The 17,415-nt window shown below is 40.1% G+C and overlaps 1 protein-coding gene across 3 annotated transcripts; it reads right to left on the reverse strand.

Annotated features, from left to right (window-relative positions):
* Positions 1 to 408: 408 nt before the first annotated feature.
* ubtd1b (ubiquitin domain containing 1b) lies at positions 409 to 17,379 on the reverse strand. Of its 3 annotated transcripts, none has more exons than XM_026915203.3 (4): positions 17,209 to 17,379; positions 16,253 to 16,486; positions 4,537 to 4,764; positions 409 to 3,747 (listed from the first exon to the last, which is right to left on the reverse strand). In XM_026915203.3, the coding sequence occupies exons 2-4, from the start codon at positions 16,329 to 16,331 to the stop codon at positions 3,368 to 3,370; spliced, it is 687 nt and encodes a 228-aa protein (XP_026771004.1). In that variant the 5' UTR covers positions 16,332 to 16,486; positions 17,209 to 17,379; the 3' UTR covers positions 409 to 3,367. The 3 variants fall into 3 exon arrangements, with proteins under 3 accessions (XP_026771004.1, XP_026771003.1, XP_034165075.1); XM_026915202.3 differs by having other exon boundaries at positions 16,840 to 17,379; XM_034309184.2 differs by having other exon boundaries at positions 16,253 to 17,379.
* Positions 17,380 to 17,415: the final 36 nt, after the last annotated feature.

The following is a 17,415-nucleotide window of genomic DNA, read 5'->3' on the forward strand; positions in this document are numbered from 1 at the left end:
CTGGATCCTCTCAAGATTTCTTCCTTGTGTCATCTCAGGGAGTTTTCTGTCACTGTTACTTCTGGTGTGCTCAGAGATCTAAATCGACATCTACAGCCACACTTCTGTAAAGCTGCTTTGTGACAATGTCTACTGTTAAAAGCACTACAAATAAAACAGAACTTCTGTTAAATCTGAACATTTTTTGATCTGCATTAGCCTCCCTGAAAACCACAATTGCTCTCAGCTGCATGGTTTCTCAGATAACTCTAGATGGCAGTGAAATGTAACATGAGAAGAGGTAACTCAAGGTTTTGTCTCAAGGTCAAAGTTGAACTGGTATATAAGACTGCTTTCTTGCAGACCCAAAGCATGCCCAAGGAAAGACAGCAATAGCTCTTCTACCAATTAAAAAAATGACAAAATATATATTTTTCAGTGAATTTATTGATACTTAAAATATCTGTGAGGAAGAAAAGGCTTATGAATGATCACAAAGGGATGCTTACGTGTAAACATTCTATAGCACATACACGTTTAAATTCTCAATATACAGATATTTGTCTGAGATTTATAAAAGTCTTTAAAATTAACAGTTTCTCCCCTTCTCCTTCCCAAAACAACAGCAGGCTTCAGAAATGAATGATGGCTTATGGGTAGTTTTGGGTGCTTGTAAGGGGAAGGAGGCCTTCAAACTAGCTCTTCAGAAGCAGTCAGAAGAAAATGGAGAGGAGTATCCACGGCTTTATGAAGCAGCTCCTTCAGTTTTTCAGTCACAATGTGGAGCTTGTTCAACCTCGTACATGTTAGGAGATTTCAGAACAGTCTGAGAGCAGGAGAACAGATCCTCCCACAGGCCATACAATCATACGTCAACCACGAGCAGTATCTATGCAAGATGGAACATGTCCTTTTCTACTACAACATTCTTAAAAACAAAGTATGTGTGTGAGAAACCTCTAGCATAATGAACAGAATTCATTAAGGCTAAAAATATAATAAAAATACAGGTGTCCAACATACATCCTTCATGGACTGTTATAGACAGACATTCTCTGATTAGCTCACATCTTTCTACTGCATTTACACTTCATTTTTAACATGAACACCAACGTGGTACCACATATGATTATGAAACATTAATGTTAAACAATATCCAACCATCTTTTTCATGATCAGGTACTCTGAACCTTAGTAAAGACTAAAAGACGACACACACTGCTCAACAATGTACAACGCTGACTAGTTTAAAAAAGAAAAAAAGAAAAAAACAGAAGCTTTTAGGTCTGTTGTCATAACATGAGGGTTTTGGATTCTGTTTGCTGTGAGGAACCCATCAGACCTGTTTTAACAGCAAGCCAGAGGTCACAGTCAACACAGCGGTCTCAGGCAGCCAGATTCTCTGCTCCTTAAAGCTTAAAAAAAACACTGAGCATGAATAAGGACTAATGATGGCAGGTCAAGGATGAGGTGGTGATTCAGTAGGATAGGGCAGTGCCTTACTCATTAGGCAGTAACTGTACTGTCATAGTACAGTAGAGTTGTATTGCACATTCTGAGGTTATGTGTGGGGGGAAGTAAAGTTTTAAAAAAAAAAAAAAAAAACACCCTAACAATAAGAGAGTCCTGGCTTTATCCTGACATATTAGTCCTATCCAACTAATTATCTAGTGTAATCCTAATAAAAATCATCTAAAAGAGCACAGTTTTAGAGATGAAGACAAGTACAAAGTGTAATGGATAAGGTCTTTCCATGTGGAGGATCATATGGAGGCAGTGAGCTCCTAACATTGAGTCTTGCAAAGAGCTTAACAGGGTTTTAACACTAAATAAGATGCTCCAAAATCAGCCAAAAAACAAGCATATGCGTCATTTACATCATTTACAAAATTATGGCTTATTGTACTGTTTTTTTCTAAAGTTTAAAACTTACCCTAGACCAACGGCCTACTGGGGTAACTAGTCTGATAAGTAAAAAAGTTTCATTTTGTTTCATTTTGCCCTCAGATTCATCTGCAGGATGCTTCCACACCTAGGTGTTTCACTTTTGGCCAAATACTGGTGCTTTGTTTCTCCTAACCACCAGCACCTCTCTCATTTCTGCTCATTTACATTAGTATCTAATGACAACATCTATTAGAGATAAGGCCAAACCAGAGCTTCCCAAATGCACTCATTTTATTTTATCCTCCTGGCTGTACCAGTAAACAGATATGTCACATCAATGTATGTGCAGCTCAACAGTGCACATTTTTAAAAAGTAATAAATTTTAGTATGTTAGTAAAGCCTTTACTGTTCTTTTTTTCACAAAGCATACAATAAAATAGATCTATGTGGCAAGTAGAGACATACACACAGACTACAGAGATGGGCAACCTAGTGAACTGAAATAGTTATCTTTGTAGCTTTTACAAACAGAAATTGCATAGTACAATTGTGCCTTCGCTCCGAATTTCGAATGGGATACAAGTTTGAAATCACATTTGTGGGGCCAGCCACTATTTTAAAAAAAACAAAACAAAAAAAAAAACAAATTTTATATTGAAGATGTTGGCCTTAAAGCCAACACACACAGGCACACCTCAAGAACAATCAGCATTATAAGAATATTTTTTTCTCCTTTAAAAGGCGCACAATACACATAGACGCTTATACGTATAAGCACGTGTGCAAATGAAGCTCAAGTTTCTGTATTCTTAAAAAAAAAAAAAAAAAACAAGTATACCGAAAGAAGAAACAAAAGCCTTGAGATATCATCTGGAGCAGAAGCACTGAGGTATGGTTCAACACAATCCTCTGAATATTAGGCCTTTCCAGAATCACAGTCAAGAGATTATGTGCTTTATTTTTTAAAGCCCCACTTATATTGGCACTTTGCTCAAGCAAGCATAGACATTACTCTGTCAAATCAATACCCACTTTTCACTTTCTTTCAACAAGAACGTTTCACCAGGTGAGTTTCAAAGAGGCTCTCAAGTGGAGGTCACACACAAAGAAAAATTCACTTTTACTTTCACTGGGTTTCACTGTCAGAAAGTCTGTCCAAATGAAACAGAACCAGCGTATGGCTCCAGCAAGGTACAGTGATGGTCAGACTCTATACAATGACATTTTGTAGTAGAAGATTAAAGCAGCACATGATGGCCATCTTTCTTCTTTCTTTTTCGTCTTTCTTCTTAACTACCATTTTTGTGAGTAAAAACAAAAAGACAAAATAGGCAGAGAAAATATGCTTTTATGTTGTGGAGTGCACAGGAAGCATCACATGCTGGCTGTCTCTTTCTTCTTATTGTTGTGTTTCAGTGATTTTCTTTTCCTGAAAAAGAAAGCACGAAGACAGCCATCCACGCTTCCCGTGTTCTCTGCGCTATTCGGTCCTCTCTGGCTTTAATAATCGGCCTGGTTCACAATGACCTGGACGACGAAGTCTTTCTGGATCTTGGTGTCCTGAAGGCGTGTCTTGTCTGTGAGCAATTTGCCAGAGAAGAACCAGCGCTGACGTGCCACTTCGATGCCCTCCTGGGCCTGCAGCTGCTTCTTCAGCAGGCCCACAGGATCAGCCATGCTGGCACTGAGACGTACGTCCTTGCCTGTCGAGAGGCGCACCTTGAGCTGGAACTCCTTTTTGGGGGCCGTTTGAGCGTCTGCGTTTTCTGGCACAGATTCCTCTTCGCTCCTCTCAGTGATTAGATTGACAGGTGGTGCCAAGCAGTAGACAGGTAGCTGGTAGCGATTGCCAAGCTCATCGTAGCACTCCGTCAGGGATCCTAGGGGCAAAAGATGGAAACTGAAATCTATATTGCACAAAAAATGCTCCCATTCTCACAGATCATGGATATGGTACAGGCTGAACTCAAACAACTTAACTGAAAAGGATAATATTTTAGCCTTGTAGTACAATTCAGTTGCTTATAAGTGCTCTTTCGTCAGACATGTGCTGGAAGATTGTAACGCTGCATTCGGGGTGAGGTTGCAACTTGTAATTCCCTGCTGCCAACTGGTAAAGCTACAGAAAACGCCTCCTCAACTTGAAATTTCAACCTCGTCAACTTGGAGTAGTCTTCGAAACGACCAGTTTCTTCACCATTTACAGAGGGACGTCAAATCAACATGGCTGCTCACACGGTGAACAGTGTAAAGTGCCCCTTCTATACTTTTAAATTAGTTTATAGCAGTATTGGCTTTAATCAGTTAATACACAGAGACAGTATTTGGTTAAATCTAATACACACACACAGTATTTGGTTAAATCTATATCACTGACCATACTAATCACTGTTTTGAAAAGGTAATCATCAAATTATCACTATAATGTTAGCCAGCTAGCATGAAAGTGTCGAAAGTGCCAAAGTAGGAAAACACTTCATTACAACCTGCAAATTACCACTTACAAGGTACCACGAATGCAGCATAATTCAGTTCTTCAGTTTAGCTAACTGAATTATGCATAATTATAAATTCACTTATGAATCAACTTTCATGGTACAAACTTTCACAAACCGCATAAAGGCAATGGAAAAAGCAGATAGTCGCTGTAACTGGCTGGATTCTCTCACCGTGTGGTAGTGTGACACTGGCTCCATCCAGTATAGCCTGAGCTAGCTCATGGTCATTGCATTCCAGGGCCACAGCAGCCGCTTTTAAGGCATCCCAAATTTCCTTGCGGCCCTCAAAAGCCGGTGCGGTGTCCCAGAACTCATCCCTCTTACTGCGCAGCTGGCCTTCTGTCATGGGGTAGTCGCTCTTCCACCTGGGCTTATCCTTCTTCAGAGGTTCGTTACGGGCTGTGTGGGACAACACATGTATTAGAATGATATATCTGATGAACGCCACCACACAGAAGTAAATAATATCAAAATGCAAACTGTTAAATAAACTAATTCTATAGTTTGTTGTGTGTGTGTGTATGTGTATGTATGTATATACATACACACACATTTGAGTACCTTGTACAGAAGTGCTTAAGCACCACAGACACACACACAGACACACACACAGACACACACACAGACACACACACAGACACACACACAGACACACACACACTACATTTATACTGTGACTGTCTACTTAGTATTAGATAGCTAGATAGCTAAAATATAAGCTATGGTTGAAGGGAAAGGCTTGCTATCATTACTCAGCTGAGTGATGAAGATAACCATAGGCAGCTAGTAGATAACTAGATAAATATAACTAGTTATGTGATAGCTGCCTGTGGTTACCTTCATCACTCAACTGAGTAATGATATAAATTCCACAATAAGAATAACTAAGATGATTATTTACTAACTTTCCACTTTAACTTTCCAAGTTAAAGACCCTGTTTAGTAAAAACACCTAAAACTCCATCACACCTGAATTCATCTTCCTTCCTGACTAGTTTGGACTCGCTCACGCTTCTACTCTCTCTCCTGATTGGCTGCTGGCTCCTGTATAGACTGACTTCTTTCGTGCCTGGACTTTGAACCTTGAGGCAAATGTGCTCCTGTTCTTGGCTGACAGGGAGAGGAACCCTTTGTGGTCCTCTGCTGTTGTAGCCCATCTGCCTCAAGGTTCGATGTGTTGTACATTACGAGATGCTTTTCTGCTCACCACGTTTGCAAAGAGTGGTTATCTGAGTTACCATACATTCCTATCAGCTCAAACCAGGCTGGCGTTTCTCCTCTGACCTCTCTCAATGTTTCTGCCCACAGAACGGCCACTCAATGGATGTTTTTTTTTTGTTTGTTTGTTTTTTTGCACCATTCTGTGTAAACTCTAGAGATTGTGAAAATCCCAGGAGATCAGCAGTTCCTGAAAATCTCAATCTAGTCTATCTGGCACCAACAAAAATACCACAGTCAAAGTCACTGAGATCACATTTGTGTTTGTTTGATATGAAGATTAACTGCAGCTCTTGTCCTGTATGTGCATGATTATGTATTGTGCTGCTGCCACATGATTTTGTGATTTTATAAGTGCAAGAATATGCACATGTTCCTAAAAAGTGGATGGTGAGTGTCAAATTTCCAGTCAATTCCGATCCAACACCCCTAACACAACAATGACTGTGAGTATGTATGTGTGTGTGTGTATATATATGTGTATATATATATATATATATATATATATATATATATATATATATATATATATATATATATATATATATATATATATATATATATATATACACACACACACATACACACACATACACATATTAAATGTGCATCCAAGTGATCACAGTTGTAAATAACTTATCTTAACTTACATTAGAATTAAGATTATATGATTACATGCAAATACATTATTGTACTGCCTGGCCCTGCATGCAGATTCCCATATTACTATACACAACATTACAGTTATTACTAACGTTAGCCGACTAGCTTCTTGCTAACACTACTTGCTATTGTATGCTGGCTAGCTTGTCACTAGGCTACTATATACTGCTGCTGCTGCTGTACCGCAATTTCAGTCCAAAATGTTGCATGAATGCTTAAAGTTCACTATAGTTGAACGGTACCAATAGCCACTCAGGCCTGTTACTGTAAAAGTGCGGGTAAAGTAGCTTTTTAGGAGCTTCATGTGTCTGACAAAGCAAACAAAACACGCGCTTTCATGGAGGCATCCATGTTCTTTCCCCCACTTTGCATGCTGAATGTGCTGAGATGTGGGAAATGACATTATTACTCTCCCTATAAGGTTAGAAACGTTTTCCAAGAATTCAACAGACTGAATACAGAAAAATGCACTTAGACATTCAGTATAAACATAATCCCTATGACTATTTTAAAGATAGTGTTTTTTCCAGTTGCAGTGCAGGGTACAGTAATATTAAGCTTACACTGTGAGCTGAATTGACAAACAGGGTGAAGAGAGTAGGCTCGGAAAGCTTTAGGAGATCAAGTTACAACTTGAGAGACAAACTGTGAGGTAAAAAATCAAAGACTCAAGTCTCTATTAAAGAACCAAGAATACTGAACCTCCTAGACTATGAAATGTTTTGTCATGCACAAAGGATCCAAGGTGTCAATATCTCATTTAAATATTTTTGTATATGCAATATAACAAAGGGTTGAATGAAAACTGAAGAAGCACTAGATCTCCATCTGATCAGTCCACAGCACATAAAGATAATAACGCATTAGTGAATGGCATGAGTTCCAGTTGTTTATCTGAGCAAGTTATGGACCTCCCACTTTAACTGCACATTTAGGGTAAACACTGCCTGCAAAAGCCGTTACGCTCACAATAATGCATACACACAATAAGGCCGACATTCACAGCCAGCCACAAGAGAACCCCTATTTTGAGTGAACAATGGCACCATAACACACGTTAACTCCATCACAATAGTGAGTAAGATAATATAATCACTGAAAATCAGTCGCCTAGACAAAAACAGTCTTGCTTATGAGACATATGATCTGCTTACCCACAGAACGAGCTTTGCTTTTATAAACTAGGGGAAGCTGAGGGCAGTCAGGCACGTCAGAAAGACACTTTCCTAAAGTAAAAGAAAGATCATAGTTCTGCCTCAACTGTTAAATAAAACACCTCAAAGAGAAAGTGGAATGTGTATGCTGGGAAGGGGAATAAATGAGAACCTTTATCCTGGAGTTAGGCTGATTTATGGTTCTGACACTCATGAGTTCACATGAACAACATTTTCAATTAATGTCCTAGACATATAAACCCACACTGGTCTGATCTCCCTTCTCTGTAATTGTTTCTTGAGCAGTTTAAAAGCATAAACTTGTACTCAGCTGGTAGAACATGGGGCTCTCGATCTCAGGATTGTGGGTTCGAGCCCCACGCTGGGCGCCAACCTCAGCCATTAGGGGTGCTAGTGCGCTCTCAGCGCCGGTCCCAAGCCCAGATAAACAGGGAGGGTTGCGTCAGGAAGGGCATCCGGCGTGAAACCTGTCAAATCAATACGTGGACAATGGAAGGTGATCCGCTGTGGCGACCCCTAACGGGAGCAGCCGAAAGAACAAACTTTAGAACGTAAAACATGGTATTTTTTTGGGGGGAAAAATGGCTATCTACTGGGAATGGCTGATAAGCTATTCCCAAGAGTTTGGACAGTGACAGCTCCATGGAACAGAGCCTTATGGGAATTAAATCTATAAAAGATGACTGGACTTAAATATTACAGAAGAGTCTTACAAACATAGAGAGAATCAAAACTTCATATCGCTGGTCATACGGTTCTTGAATGTCAGTTTGAAGCAATCTGTAAATAATGTTTCACCACCAAACTTTTCAGTTTGTGAGTGCATCACTATGAATAAGCAGGCAGGGAGAAAAATAAAATAAATAAATTTTACCTATAATACTATGCCATGTTCCAACAGTTCCACCCTCCAACCCCATCGTCATCACATGAACAAGCCAGTTTCACTCTGATATAACACGATGCCCAATTTACGCTTCACAAACCTGCACTGGTGTCTGTCTGTGTGTGTGTGTGTGTGTGTAAAATTATGTTGTGCGAGCAGACGCACTGAAACCACAGTTTCCGACTGGCATGTTATTTTTGTGCACAGACTGTAACTGCTTTCTGTTCATGAAGCCCACACCATGTTGCTGTTTTGCTGCGGCAAATATACGATATTTGCTCAACCCCTGTGGAAAAAGTATTTGAAAACATCTATCAGTTCAACGCCCACCACTAGCCTCCACCATATTTCACCTGGTTCTCGTTAACAAAAACTCTTCTCCATATGCAGGGCAGCTGATAAGCAGCAGCACATCAAACCAGAACAACAAAAAGACCAAAGAAACTGCATCGATTTCAAGGAATAAAATATAAGAAAAAAAACACCTCTCTGTGTGCACGCGCGTGTGTGTGTGTGTGTGTGTATGGATGGATGGAGAGTTTCTGAAAAGATGCTATGATGCTTGGTGGCCAAAGAAGGAACAACCGGCTGTAAGAAACGGTTTTAAAAGGTCACCTTTCATCCAAACAAATTATTTATAGTGTGGGCGGCTTAGGTGCAGCCACGTAATCAGGATTTGCCCCGCTGCCTTGTTTCGCACTACTGCACAACAGGAGGTGAAAGACATTGTTAGCATGGAAGTGCCAAAACCACTAAGACCTCCAAAAGGAAACAAAGCTCAATGCAGGTCCCAGTGATATAGTATTAACCTTCCTCCAGTTGCTCAATATGGAATGACTCATTAATCATGAGAGAGGAAGAAAAGGTAGACAAGTGACCACATTACCATACACAGATCAGTGCAGGGGGTTGGTTAAACAAGGGAGGACAAAGAACTCTAAAGTGTCCTAAAAGACTCTCATAAGTGTAACATGATCATGAGCAGTGTTTAAATTTAACAGACCAGGTCCAATACTAAAAATGACCTTTCCTGAAAATTAATGTGCTCAGCTCAGCTCCTGTCATGAACGTGAACTTTACAAACACTATATTAGAGATTACAGTGGGATGGCAGGAGGGGGCATTTACAAGTTGCATGTATGTTCATAGATCCTGGTAGTTTTTAAGAAGAGTAAATATATAGAGGTGTTCCTGGCCCATTTGAATCGTTTTCAAAACATCACGCATTTTAACGATTTACAGTTAAATTCAACGTTGTGGAGCATCTAAAAGATAGGTTAGTTCCTGTTCTCACTTAAATTATAGCTGTATCATTCCCTCCCCAGTCTCTCTTGCTCTCTCTTTCTCTCAAAAATGAGCAGCTTGTCGATTTACCGAGAAACCGGAAAGCGTAATCTCCTCTTTCCTGAGCGGGGACTGTTACAAAGTGTTTACAACAGAGACTCGTTCCATAAATGTTAATTAAATATCTCAAAAAAAAAAATAGGTCACTTCAACAATTATACATTTTACTTTGCAAAGCACAATGCTTTTTTTTTTTACTATCCATTTATTATTAGTCTTAGATTATGTGGAGTCCCTGTATTTGAGCTGTTACTATAGAAACAATAAATTATTAGAATGAGTGCATTAATATGAACTTTCATGTAAAAATCATTCATGTTACAGCCGGAACTACCTGTGCTGTTATATGAAAATAATGCACACTTTCTGACCATATAAAAATATACTTCAAACTGCAAGAAAGCTATTGAAGGAAGACTGAATACATTTGACGTTGCTGTGACCTTGACCCTGTTTGGATCAATTCCAAAATCTAATCAGTACATCTGCTGGTTACAATCATAATTCAATAAAAAAATAAAATCCTACAAACATTCAACCACTCGTTCTTGAAATATCACGCTAACAAGAAACTCAGGAAAACACACGGACAACCCGAAAACATAATGTCTCCCCCACACAAGTCCTCCACTGCGCATAAAAAACCCAGCGCAGAAGTCAGAGCCGGAGAGCTTTATTTCTGAATTTCAAAGAGTGGTGATGAAGGAAGCAGAACAGTAATTTTCTATAATCATGGATCTTGGTCATAATAATCTGATATGGAGAGCATGTTATCACACAGTCCATTATAGAATTCATCTTATTGGTCATCTCAAACAGTCTGCTGAAATCGCGCAGTCTAAAACCGGCTTTAGAAGATTATGTCCACTGATTAAAAACCTTCAACATAATTGAGTCTGGTTTATTGAGAAGAAATCAATAAATTGTCAAGAAATCAAAAAGACGCCAAAAAAAAAAAAAAAAAAAAAAAAAGGCACGACAGGCTGGCTAAATGCTTGCAAATATCTGAACTGATCTCAGGTGACTCTTCCTGTAAAGCGTACTTCCATTTAACCTGCTCATTTAACCACCGTGCTACCAAACCATACACAGATCCTTCTTCTCAACTACACGCCATAGCACTTCTCCAGACTTCACGTCAGTCAAGGAGGGGAAGGAAGTAAGCATTATGAAGCTAGGTCATATCATCCCATTGTAATAGTCACATGACAAGTCTTTCAACATCGATTATCTTATCTTGTGTCCAAAACAGCACACACACACCATGCTGTAACTAAAGATAACCCACTGGGGGTTGGCTGTTAGCGGCTCGTGTATCACTACGTCCATGAGCATGTGTCGTGCCTGGGTGCACTGCTGAGGGTATATAGGATCATTCTATGGACTTACCGTCATTTGCTAATAGGCAGCACTAAATCTTCATTAGCTAGCTACGTATCCTAGTGTACCCAAGATACGTGCTGTATATATTCAGTAACTATTTAAATAGACAGATGTGTTTTCATGTTGCTTTGGCAGTGCTATCAATAACAACTGAAGGAGACCCAAAATTACAAACTGCTCCTTGAAAGGATCACCTACATTCTTTGTTGAACAGCACTCCAAACCTGCAATCAAGTTTTTAAATCCTTTACATGTACCATCATGTCATAAAATTTTGGCCTAATCCACGCAGGTAAATATGAAAAACACATCCTTTATCTGGTGTGCCTTTCCATCCACGCCAAATCAACCATCAAAAATGCATCTGTTTGAATCCACGCTCCACTTAATCCGATTTATTTTGTAATAAATCTGAAAACGTCATCTTCACGTTTTAATGTGGATGACGGAAAACGCACAAATCGCTCCCTACTTACTATACAGACCAGGGCTCGTCAGCTGGTGGACTGAGGCTCGGGAGTGGGACTGAACAGAGCACTAGACAGAATACTATACCTGAGCAGATCACCGAATGAAACCTGCCCAGAGATCAGAAACTCCAGATTTTTAAACAAGAACCAGTGCAGCTTCTGTAGCAGATACTCTGTTACCACCAATCACACACAAAGTTTCAAGTTTCAAGTTTAATTTATTTATATAGCACCATTTATAACAGCAGCAGCTGACCAATGTGCTTTACAGCATCAAATAAAATAAGGAGTAAATAAAACATCAAGTAAATAAATAAAATCAATAAAATCACAGCTAAAAACCAAAATACATCAACGACTCTAGTTTAAAATATAACAAAATATAAGAGATAGAACCAGGATTGCCATCAAGGCAAAAACAGAGATGAAACATCAAGTGACATTGAAAGCGATGGAGAAGTAATGCGTTTTGAGTAGAGATTTAAAAACCTGTAAAGTAGGAGCAGATCTAACACGAACTGGTAAGCTATTCGAGAGTTTAGGGCCTACAACAGCGAAGGCACGTTGTCCCCTTTTCTTTAGTTTAACTCTAGGAACAGTGAGCAATCACAAAAGGTATAAATAATTAAGCTCGTCCAGAAAGGAGAGAGTTTGTGTTCAGAATTTCATCGATTTTTTTTTAATCATTTACACTCTCTGGCCTCATTAGTGAAGTGACGATATTTCGCACTATAATATATATTTTTAATTTCAGGCTCAGGTTCAATGCAGATCATCTGTCTCTGGCGCGAGTCACACGTGATAACGTGACACCAGTGCAAAACAATCACTTCAGATTGTCTTATTTATAGCCATAAACCTATCAGACATGGTTAAGCATTAACAGGTAGGCTAACTGTTGTCACCATTCAGTCATGGTAGTTGTTTATGCCTCTGATGTAACTGGACATTCACAAGTTTTACTTGAATAACCTGCTATAGACTTTTACAGCGTATCACCATGACTCAACATTCGATAAACAATTCAAACATTACAAATGACCAAGCAACCAAAACCACAAAACAACTTAAAGCGATTTTCTGTATCAAATACACCACAACACATATACTTCACAGTATATTATTATATACATTATATACATCCTGATAAGTAAATTCCTATACATGTGGCATTGCAGAAGTCCTGTACATCAGTTGTACACTGATTTTACGGTGCAGTAACAATAACATAGTACACTATTCAGGGAGTATAATTTTGTCCACTGAGATGCCTGACACTTCAAAATGGCTGCAACCCGAAATAGTGCACTACATGGTGAATAAAGAACAAATTCAAGTATAGCTTTCTGAAAACACGAACATATGATTGTCATGTGATCTCCACAATTCTAAGATGGCAGAACTTTTCAGCATTAAGCATTTTAATTAGTGTTTGACTGCATGGTATTAATATACAAGGAACGCTGAGGCTTGCAAGAACGAGTGTTTTGTGTTCATGTGGTCCAAACAAACAAAACTGGCACACCAGCGTTAAAGCTGACACCCAGTGCACATGTCCAGGATGCCACATATCATTTTCACATTTCAGTCGGGACGGAAATGTTTTGGGAAAAAACCCTTGTTCCTGCAGACTACATCTTTAGCTCTACAAAGCACAATTCTCTACATAAATTTGTACCACAATCATTCATTCAACTTCCTGTACCAGGAACTGTTGCAATATATTTCCCCATACATCATGCAACACCCACATGCGTAAGAATAAGGCAAGTATTATTTAAAAAACAAACAGGAATGTTACATGTAATAAAATTAAGATGATGTCCTCTTTACACGGTGTTTATTAAATCAATGAAATCCTAACTCACTTTAATGTGGACTTGTTAACTAAAGCAGTCTCTGAATGTGAGTATGATGCCATCTTGGTACATACCAATAATACAAAATTCACCTTATTAAAGCTAATATATAAATATCCATGGCCACACATGTCTGGAGAAGAGAACTAACATCACTGAGCTACAAATAAGCATTAGCATGGACAAGACAATTTTACAGTAGAGCCGCAGTAACCTGGAGGTGAGCTGTGTGTCATTTGAAACCCAAAATAATTCTGCTGACATAGACGCAAATGAATGAACAGTCCCTTCCCTTCAGAAAAAAAAAAGGGGGGGGGGGGGGGGGGGGGGGGGTTATGACAATGTAAACGCAACACAAATTCTTCCAGTGTAATTGCGGCCTGAAATGATAAACAGCTTAAAGTGTTTTCTTCTCGTCTCATTTTCCAGGCTGCTGAGTGATCCTAAGTGAGATTGGATATCAAACACAGCTCTGGGATCTTACATGCCAGGAGCATACCATGGATATGAACAGTGGCATGTCTCTACGACTCCACATATCGCAACACTTCAGGAGAGATCACACAGTACGAGTGAATATTAATGACACTATTGTTTCAAAGACACTAAAACACTACAGCTCTGTCCAAGCAGACACGCTTCAGCAAAAGACAGAGTCTTTAGAGAAATGAGGCAGAAAGTAACGCTAATTCAGACCTAGCGAATGACTCAGTGGCTCATGGTAAAGGGGAATATCAGGTTCAGTATTATATAAACAGCATCGGTGGTATTTCTGTGTGTGAATTCAACTCCATATCAATAATATCTGCATTGCACTTTAAGTGGAACGCTGCAGTCCTGTTACTGACTCCCACACACTCTTGTTTTTATTATCAGGTCTATTGCTCTTAATGCTGGCTGAACTTAGGTTATTCTTCCAGTCTGGACCCGTGAAATTTGCATTCAGAACACAGCAGGATTTCACAAACTGACTTTTTACACTCAGTCCTGTGTGTGTATGCAAACACTGACATTATAAACAGGTAGTGAGTTAGAGCAGCATTTCCCATAGCTGCTGCTGGAGTAGAAATACACTTCACATGTCATCGACGTGTTTCTGTGCTTCAACAGATCCACTTTAACTTCATTTAGGGCTTTTTGATGAGACGAGGCGTGCTAGAGCAGAGAAACTCCATGAGACTCCACGTTAAATGCGGCTGGAAGGGTGTGGGTTCAAACCCCTGGCATGTCAGAGAGCTACTGCTAGGCTCCTGAACTATGCTCTTGATTTAAAAAACAAAACAAAAAAACAAAAAGAAAAAAAAAACACCACCCTGAACGAATCGCACATTCATTCAGTCATCATCTTCAGTAAGCACTAAATCCTGGTCAGGGTTGATGTGGATCTGAAGTCCATCCCAGGAAACTGCATATTAAATCTTTATGATTAACTTGAGCTCCCCAGTGACGTCCAAGATTTATACTGCAACGAAATCCTGAGGTAACTGTTTTTAGTTTTAAAGTTCTTTCATCACCATGTCGGTCTATTTTCACTTTAGTTAACAGTTACCTACATTGAATGAAAGCCTTTACTGTCATTGTACATCTCTGTATACAGCGAAATTAGGAGCACTGCTTCTGACTGGTGTTTTAAAAACAAACATACAACAGTAGACAATAAACAGACTATAAAGTGAGTACATCGTGTGGTATAAAACTATGTACAGCATGTATACAGTATAAAGTACATACAGCAAGTCATAATATTGCACATTGAACGGAATTACCCACAATGCTGTCTGACTACCAGCTGATAATAGTGCAGCGTGATTCAGCTTCATTCATCTCTACGTGAAAAGAGCGACACAGCTGCGCTTTAGTCCTTTAGTCTGTCCAACTCTCACTTTCATGCTAAATAAAAGTACTTCTCACCTCCATCACTAACTAGCTTAGCTGAGCCTTTCCTGTAATTTGGCAACTGCGTCATATAAACGCACTGCATTCTGGGACTTCGAGTCCAATGTTTACTGTCTCCTCTATTTCCCTCTTAGATTTCTCATTAGTACGATGATGAACGTCGCTGGAAAACAAGACACTCCCACTCTTTTGCTTTATGAGCGAACAGTGAAACCTGGCTGTTATCACTTATGTTTGAGATCGGTGATTTTTTTCCCTCCTGTTAAACAGCATTGTAACTGAAACAGCAATAACAACGTCCCCCGTGTGACATCAGAGCGGCACGCGACCTCTAACTTCTCAGGGGAATCACACAAATACAGCACCAACCAACAAATTAGCACCACAATCACTAAACACATCACAGATCGAATTCACTATGAACATATTTAATGTGTGTATTCTTTAACTGCTCAGTTACATGTCGCAATTATGTAAAATAATGTAACCATAAACTGTGTACTGACATTAAGATCGTTTCCTCTTTTGTAGCGCCAGATATTAGCTAGCTAATTTACCACGATAAACAGCTCTGAAAGGTGGCAGATCTCCTGTATTGTGCTTTAGCAGAGGTCTTAAAGGTGCAATAGGTAAGATTAGTCTCTTCCCCCTCCCCCAAGATTAGGTCTCTAAAGTTTAGATGGGTTCAACAGTTTGATTTGAATGATCCCCGCCCATTTTCACGAAGCCACGCCCTTAAGATCTTCGGCGCACGTAGAGTATAGTGTCTATAAAATATGATTGACAGAAAGTGCAGCCAAACACAAACAAGTATTCCGGGCCGGAAGCACATTTTCCAAATGAGTTTTCTCAGCGACTTAATACACTTTTTCTAAGGCCATGACTTAATCCATTGTTTTTTAAAATCATGTTCTGTTAGTCTTCCAGGTTATTTGTAAAAGTAAGGAATAAAAAAAATCGTCTATCGCACCTTTAAGTGAGCAGAAGTCTTACCTCCACGCTTCCTCTGGCCCCTTCCTCGGCCAGACGAGCCTCGGGACTCCGGCCGCTCTCTCCCCACACATCCTCCCATGGTGCTCAGTTGATCAGCAGCCACATTGCTCTCTGCTCACAGCTTAAAACTGCTAGAGATCTTCGTGTCGAGCTTCCTTTGTGTCTGCTGCATGTAGTGCAGTCGGTCAGGTGTCGGTGTCAGAAAGCAGCAGTGTTAATGGAGGACTTTCTCACCTATTAGAAAGCATCAGAGCGGTCAGTGGCTTCTCCTGCTGTTTACTCGTTCAGAGATCAACTTTAAAGAGCTGATTCCCTGCTAGCAGCCAGCCAGGCTTTTTAACACGAGCTTCTCAGAGAAGTAAAGTTACACGCCTGGCTCTTGCTCGCTTGCTTTGAGGAAATGAGTCGCGTTAAAATGATTTGTTATTGTTTCACAGATTCAGCTGTAAAACTCCGAGCTCCAGAGTCTCGCGCGCGGTTTCCGTTGGAGCAGCACACAGTAAAACCAGCACCAGCGCCTCTGGGCGCCTCGGTAACAGTCACTAAACAATATTCCGGTATAAAGTTACTGAAATTGGTTGGCCTACCTTGGACGGGGACTATTTTCGTCGAAGTTGGTTTCAATTTCTCAAGTTGTTTCGCGCGACACAGCTTGTTTCCTTAGCCGAGTAGTTAGTTAGCTACATAAACTACTCCAGTGAGGGGAATTATAAGTTCTGTAACTTAACAACGCTTCCTGACGAAATGAGAGAGTAAAAGACGACTACAGTTTATATCTCCGGGTAAAGACAGCGGGGTAGAAGGGGCAGAAGGGGTAGAAGGGGTAGTTCACCGACTCGCCGCTTCACTTGTGTGCGCGAGAACAGAGGCGAGTTATTTCTGGCTGAAAAACAAGCTCGCTTTAGCTAAACCTGCCCGTTTATAAGCTCTCAGCTGCCGTCTACACGCAAACTTACAGTTAACAGCGATATCACACTCCGAATTCACTTCTTAATTCGCCAAAAGGCCCAACATGGGCCAGTAAATCCGCGAATTCTGGCTCTGCTCCGACTCCCCTGCGCTCAGTCTCTATCCGTAATCGCGCTTTGGCCAGGTTCAGCTGCTCTTCACCAGCCTTGTGCGCATGCGCGTAGTCCGACCGCAGCCTCCTACGTCACACGGAA

The sequence above is a fragment of the Pangasianodon hypophthalmus genome, chromosome 12 (assembly GCF_027358585.1).
Source record: "Pangasianodon hypophthalmus isolate fPanHyp1 chromosome 12, fPanHyp1.pri, whole genome shotgun sequence".
Taxonomy (NCBI): domain Eukaryota; kingdom Metazoa; phylum Chordata; class Actinopteri; order Siluriformes; family Pangasiidae; genus Pangasianodon; species Pangasianodon hypophthalmus.

Bases quoted from the DNA above. Each gene is read 5' to 3' on its own strand.
- ubtd1b (XM_026915203.3), bottom strand. From the start codon at position 16,331: ATGGGAGGATGTGTGGGGAGAGAGCGGCCGGAGTCCCGAGGCTCGTCT. The intron at 4,765-16,252 runs GTAAGACTTCTG...TGTCCCACACAG, and splicing joins GGGCCAGAGGAAGCGTGGAG to CCCGTAACGAACCTCTGAAG. The intron at 3,748-4,536 runs GTGAGAGAATCC...TTTTGCCCCTAG, and splicing joins CAGTGTCACACTACCACACG to GATCCCTGACGGAGTGCTAC.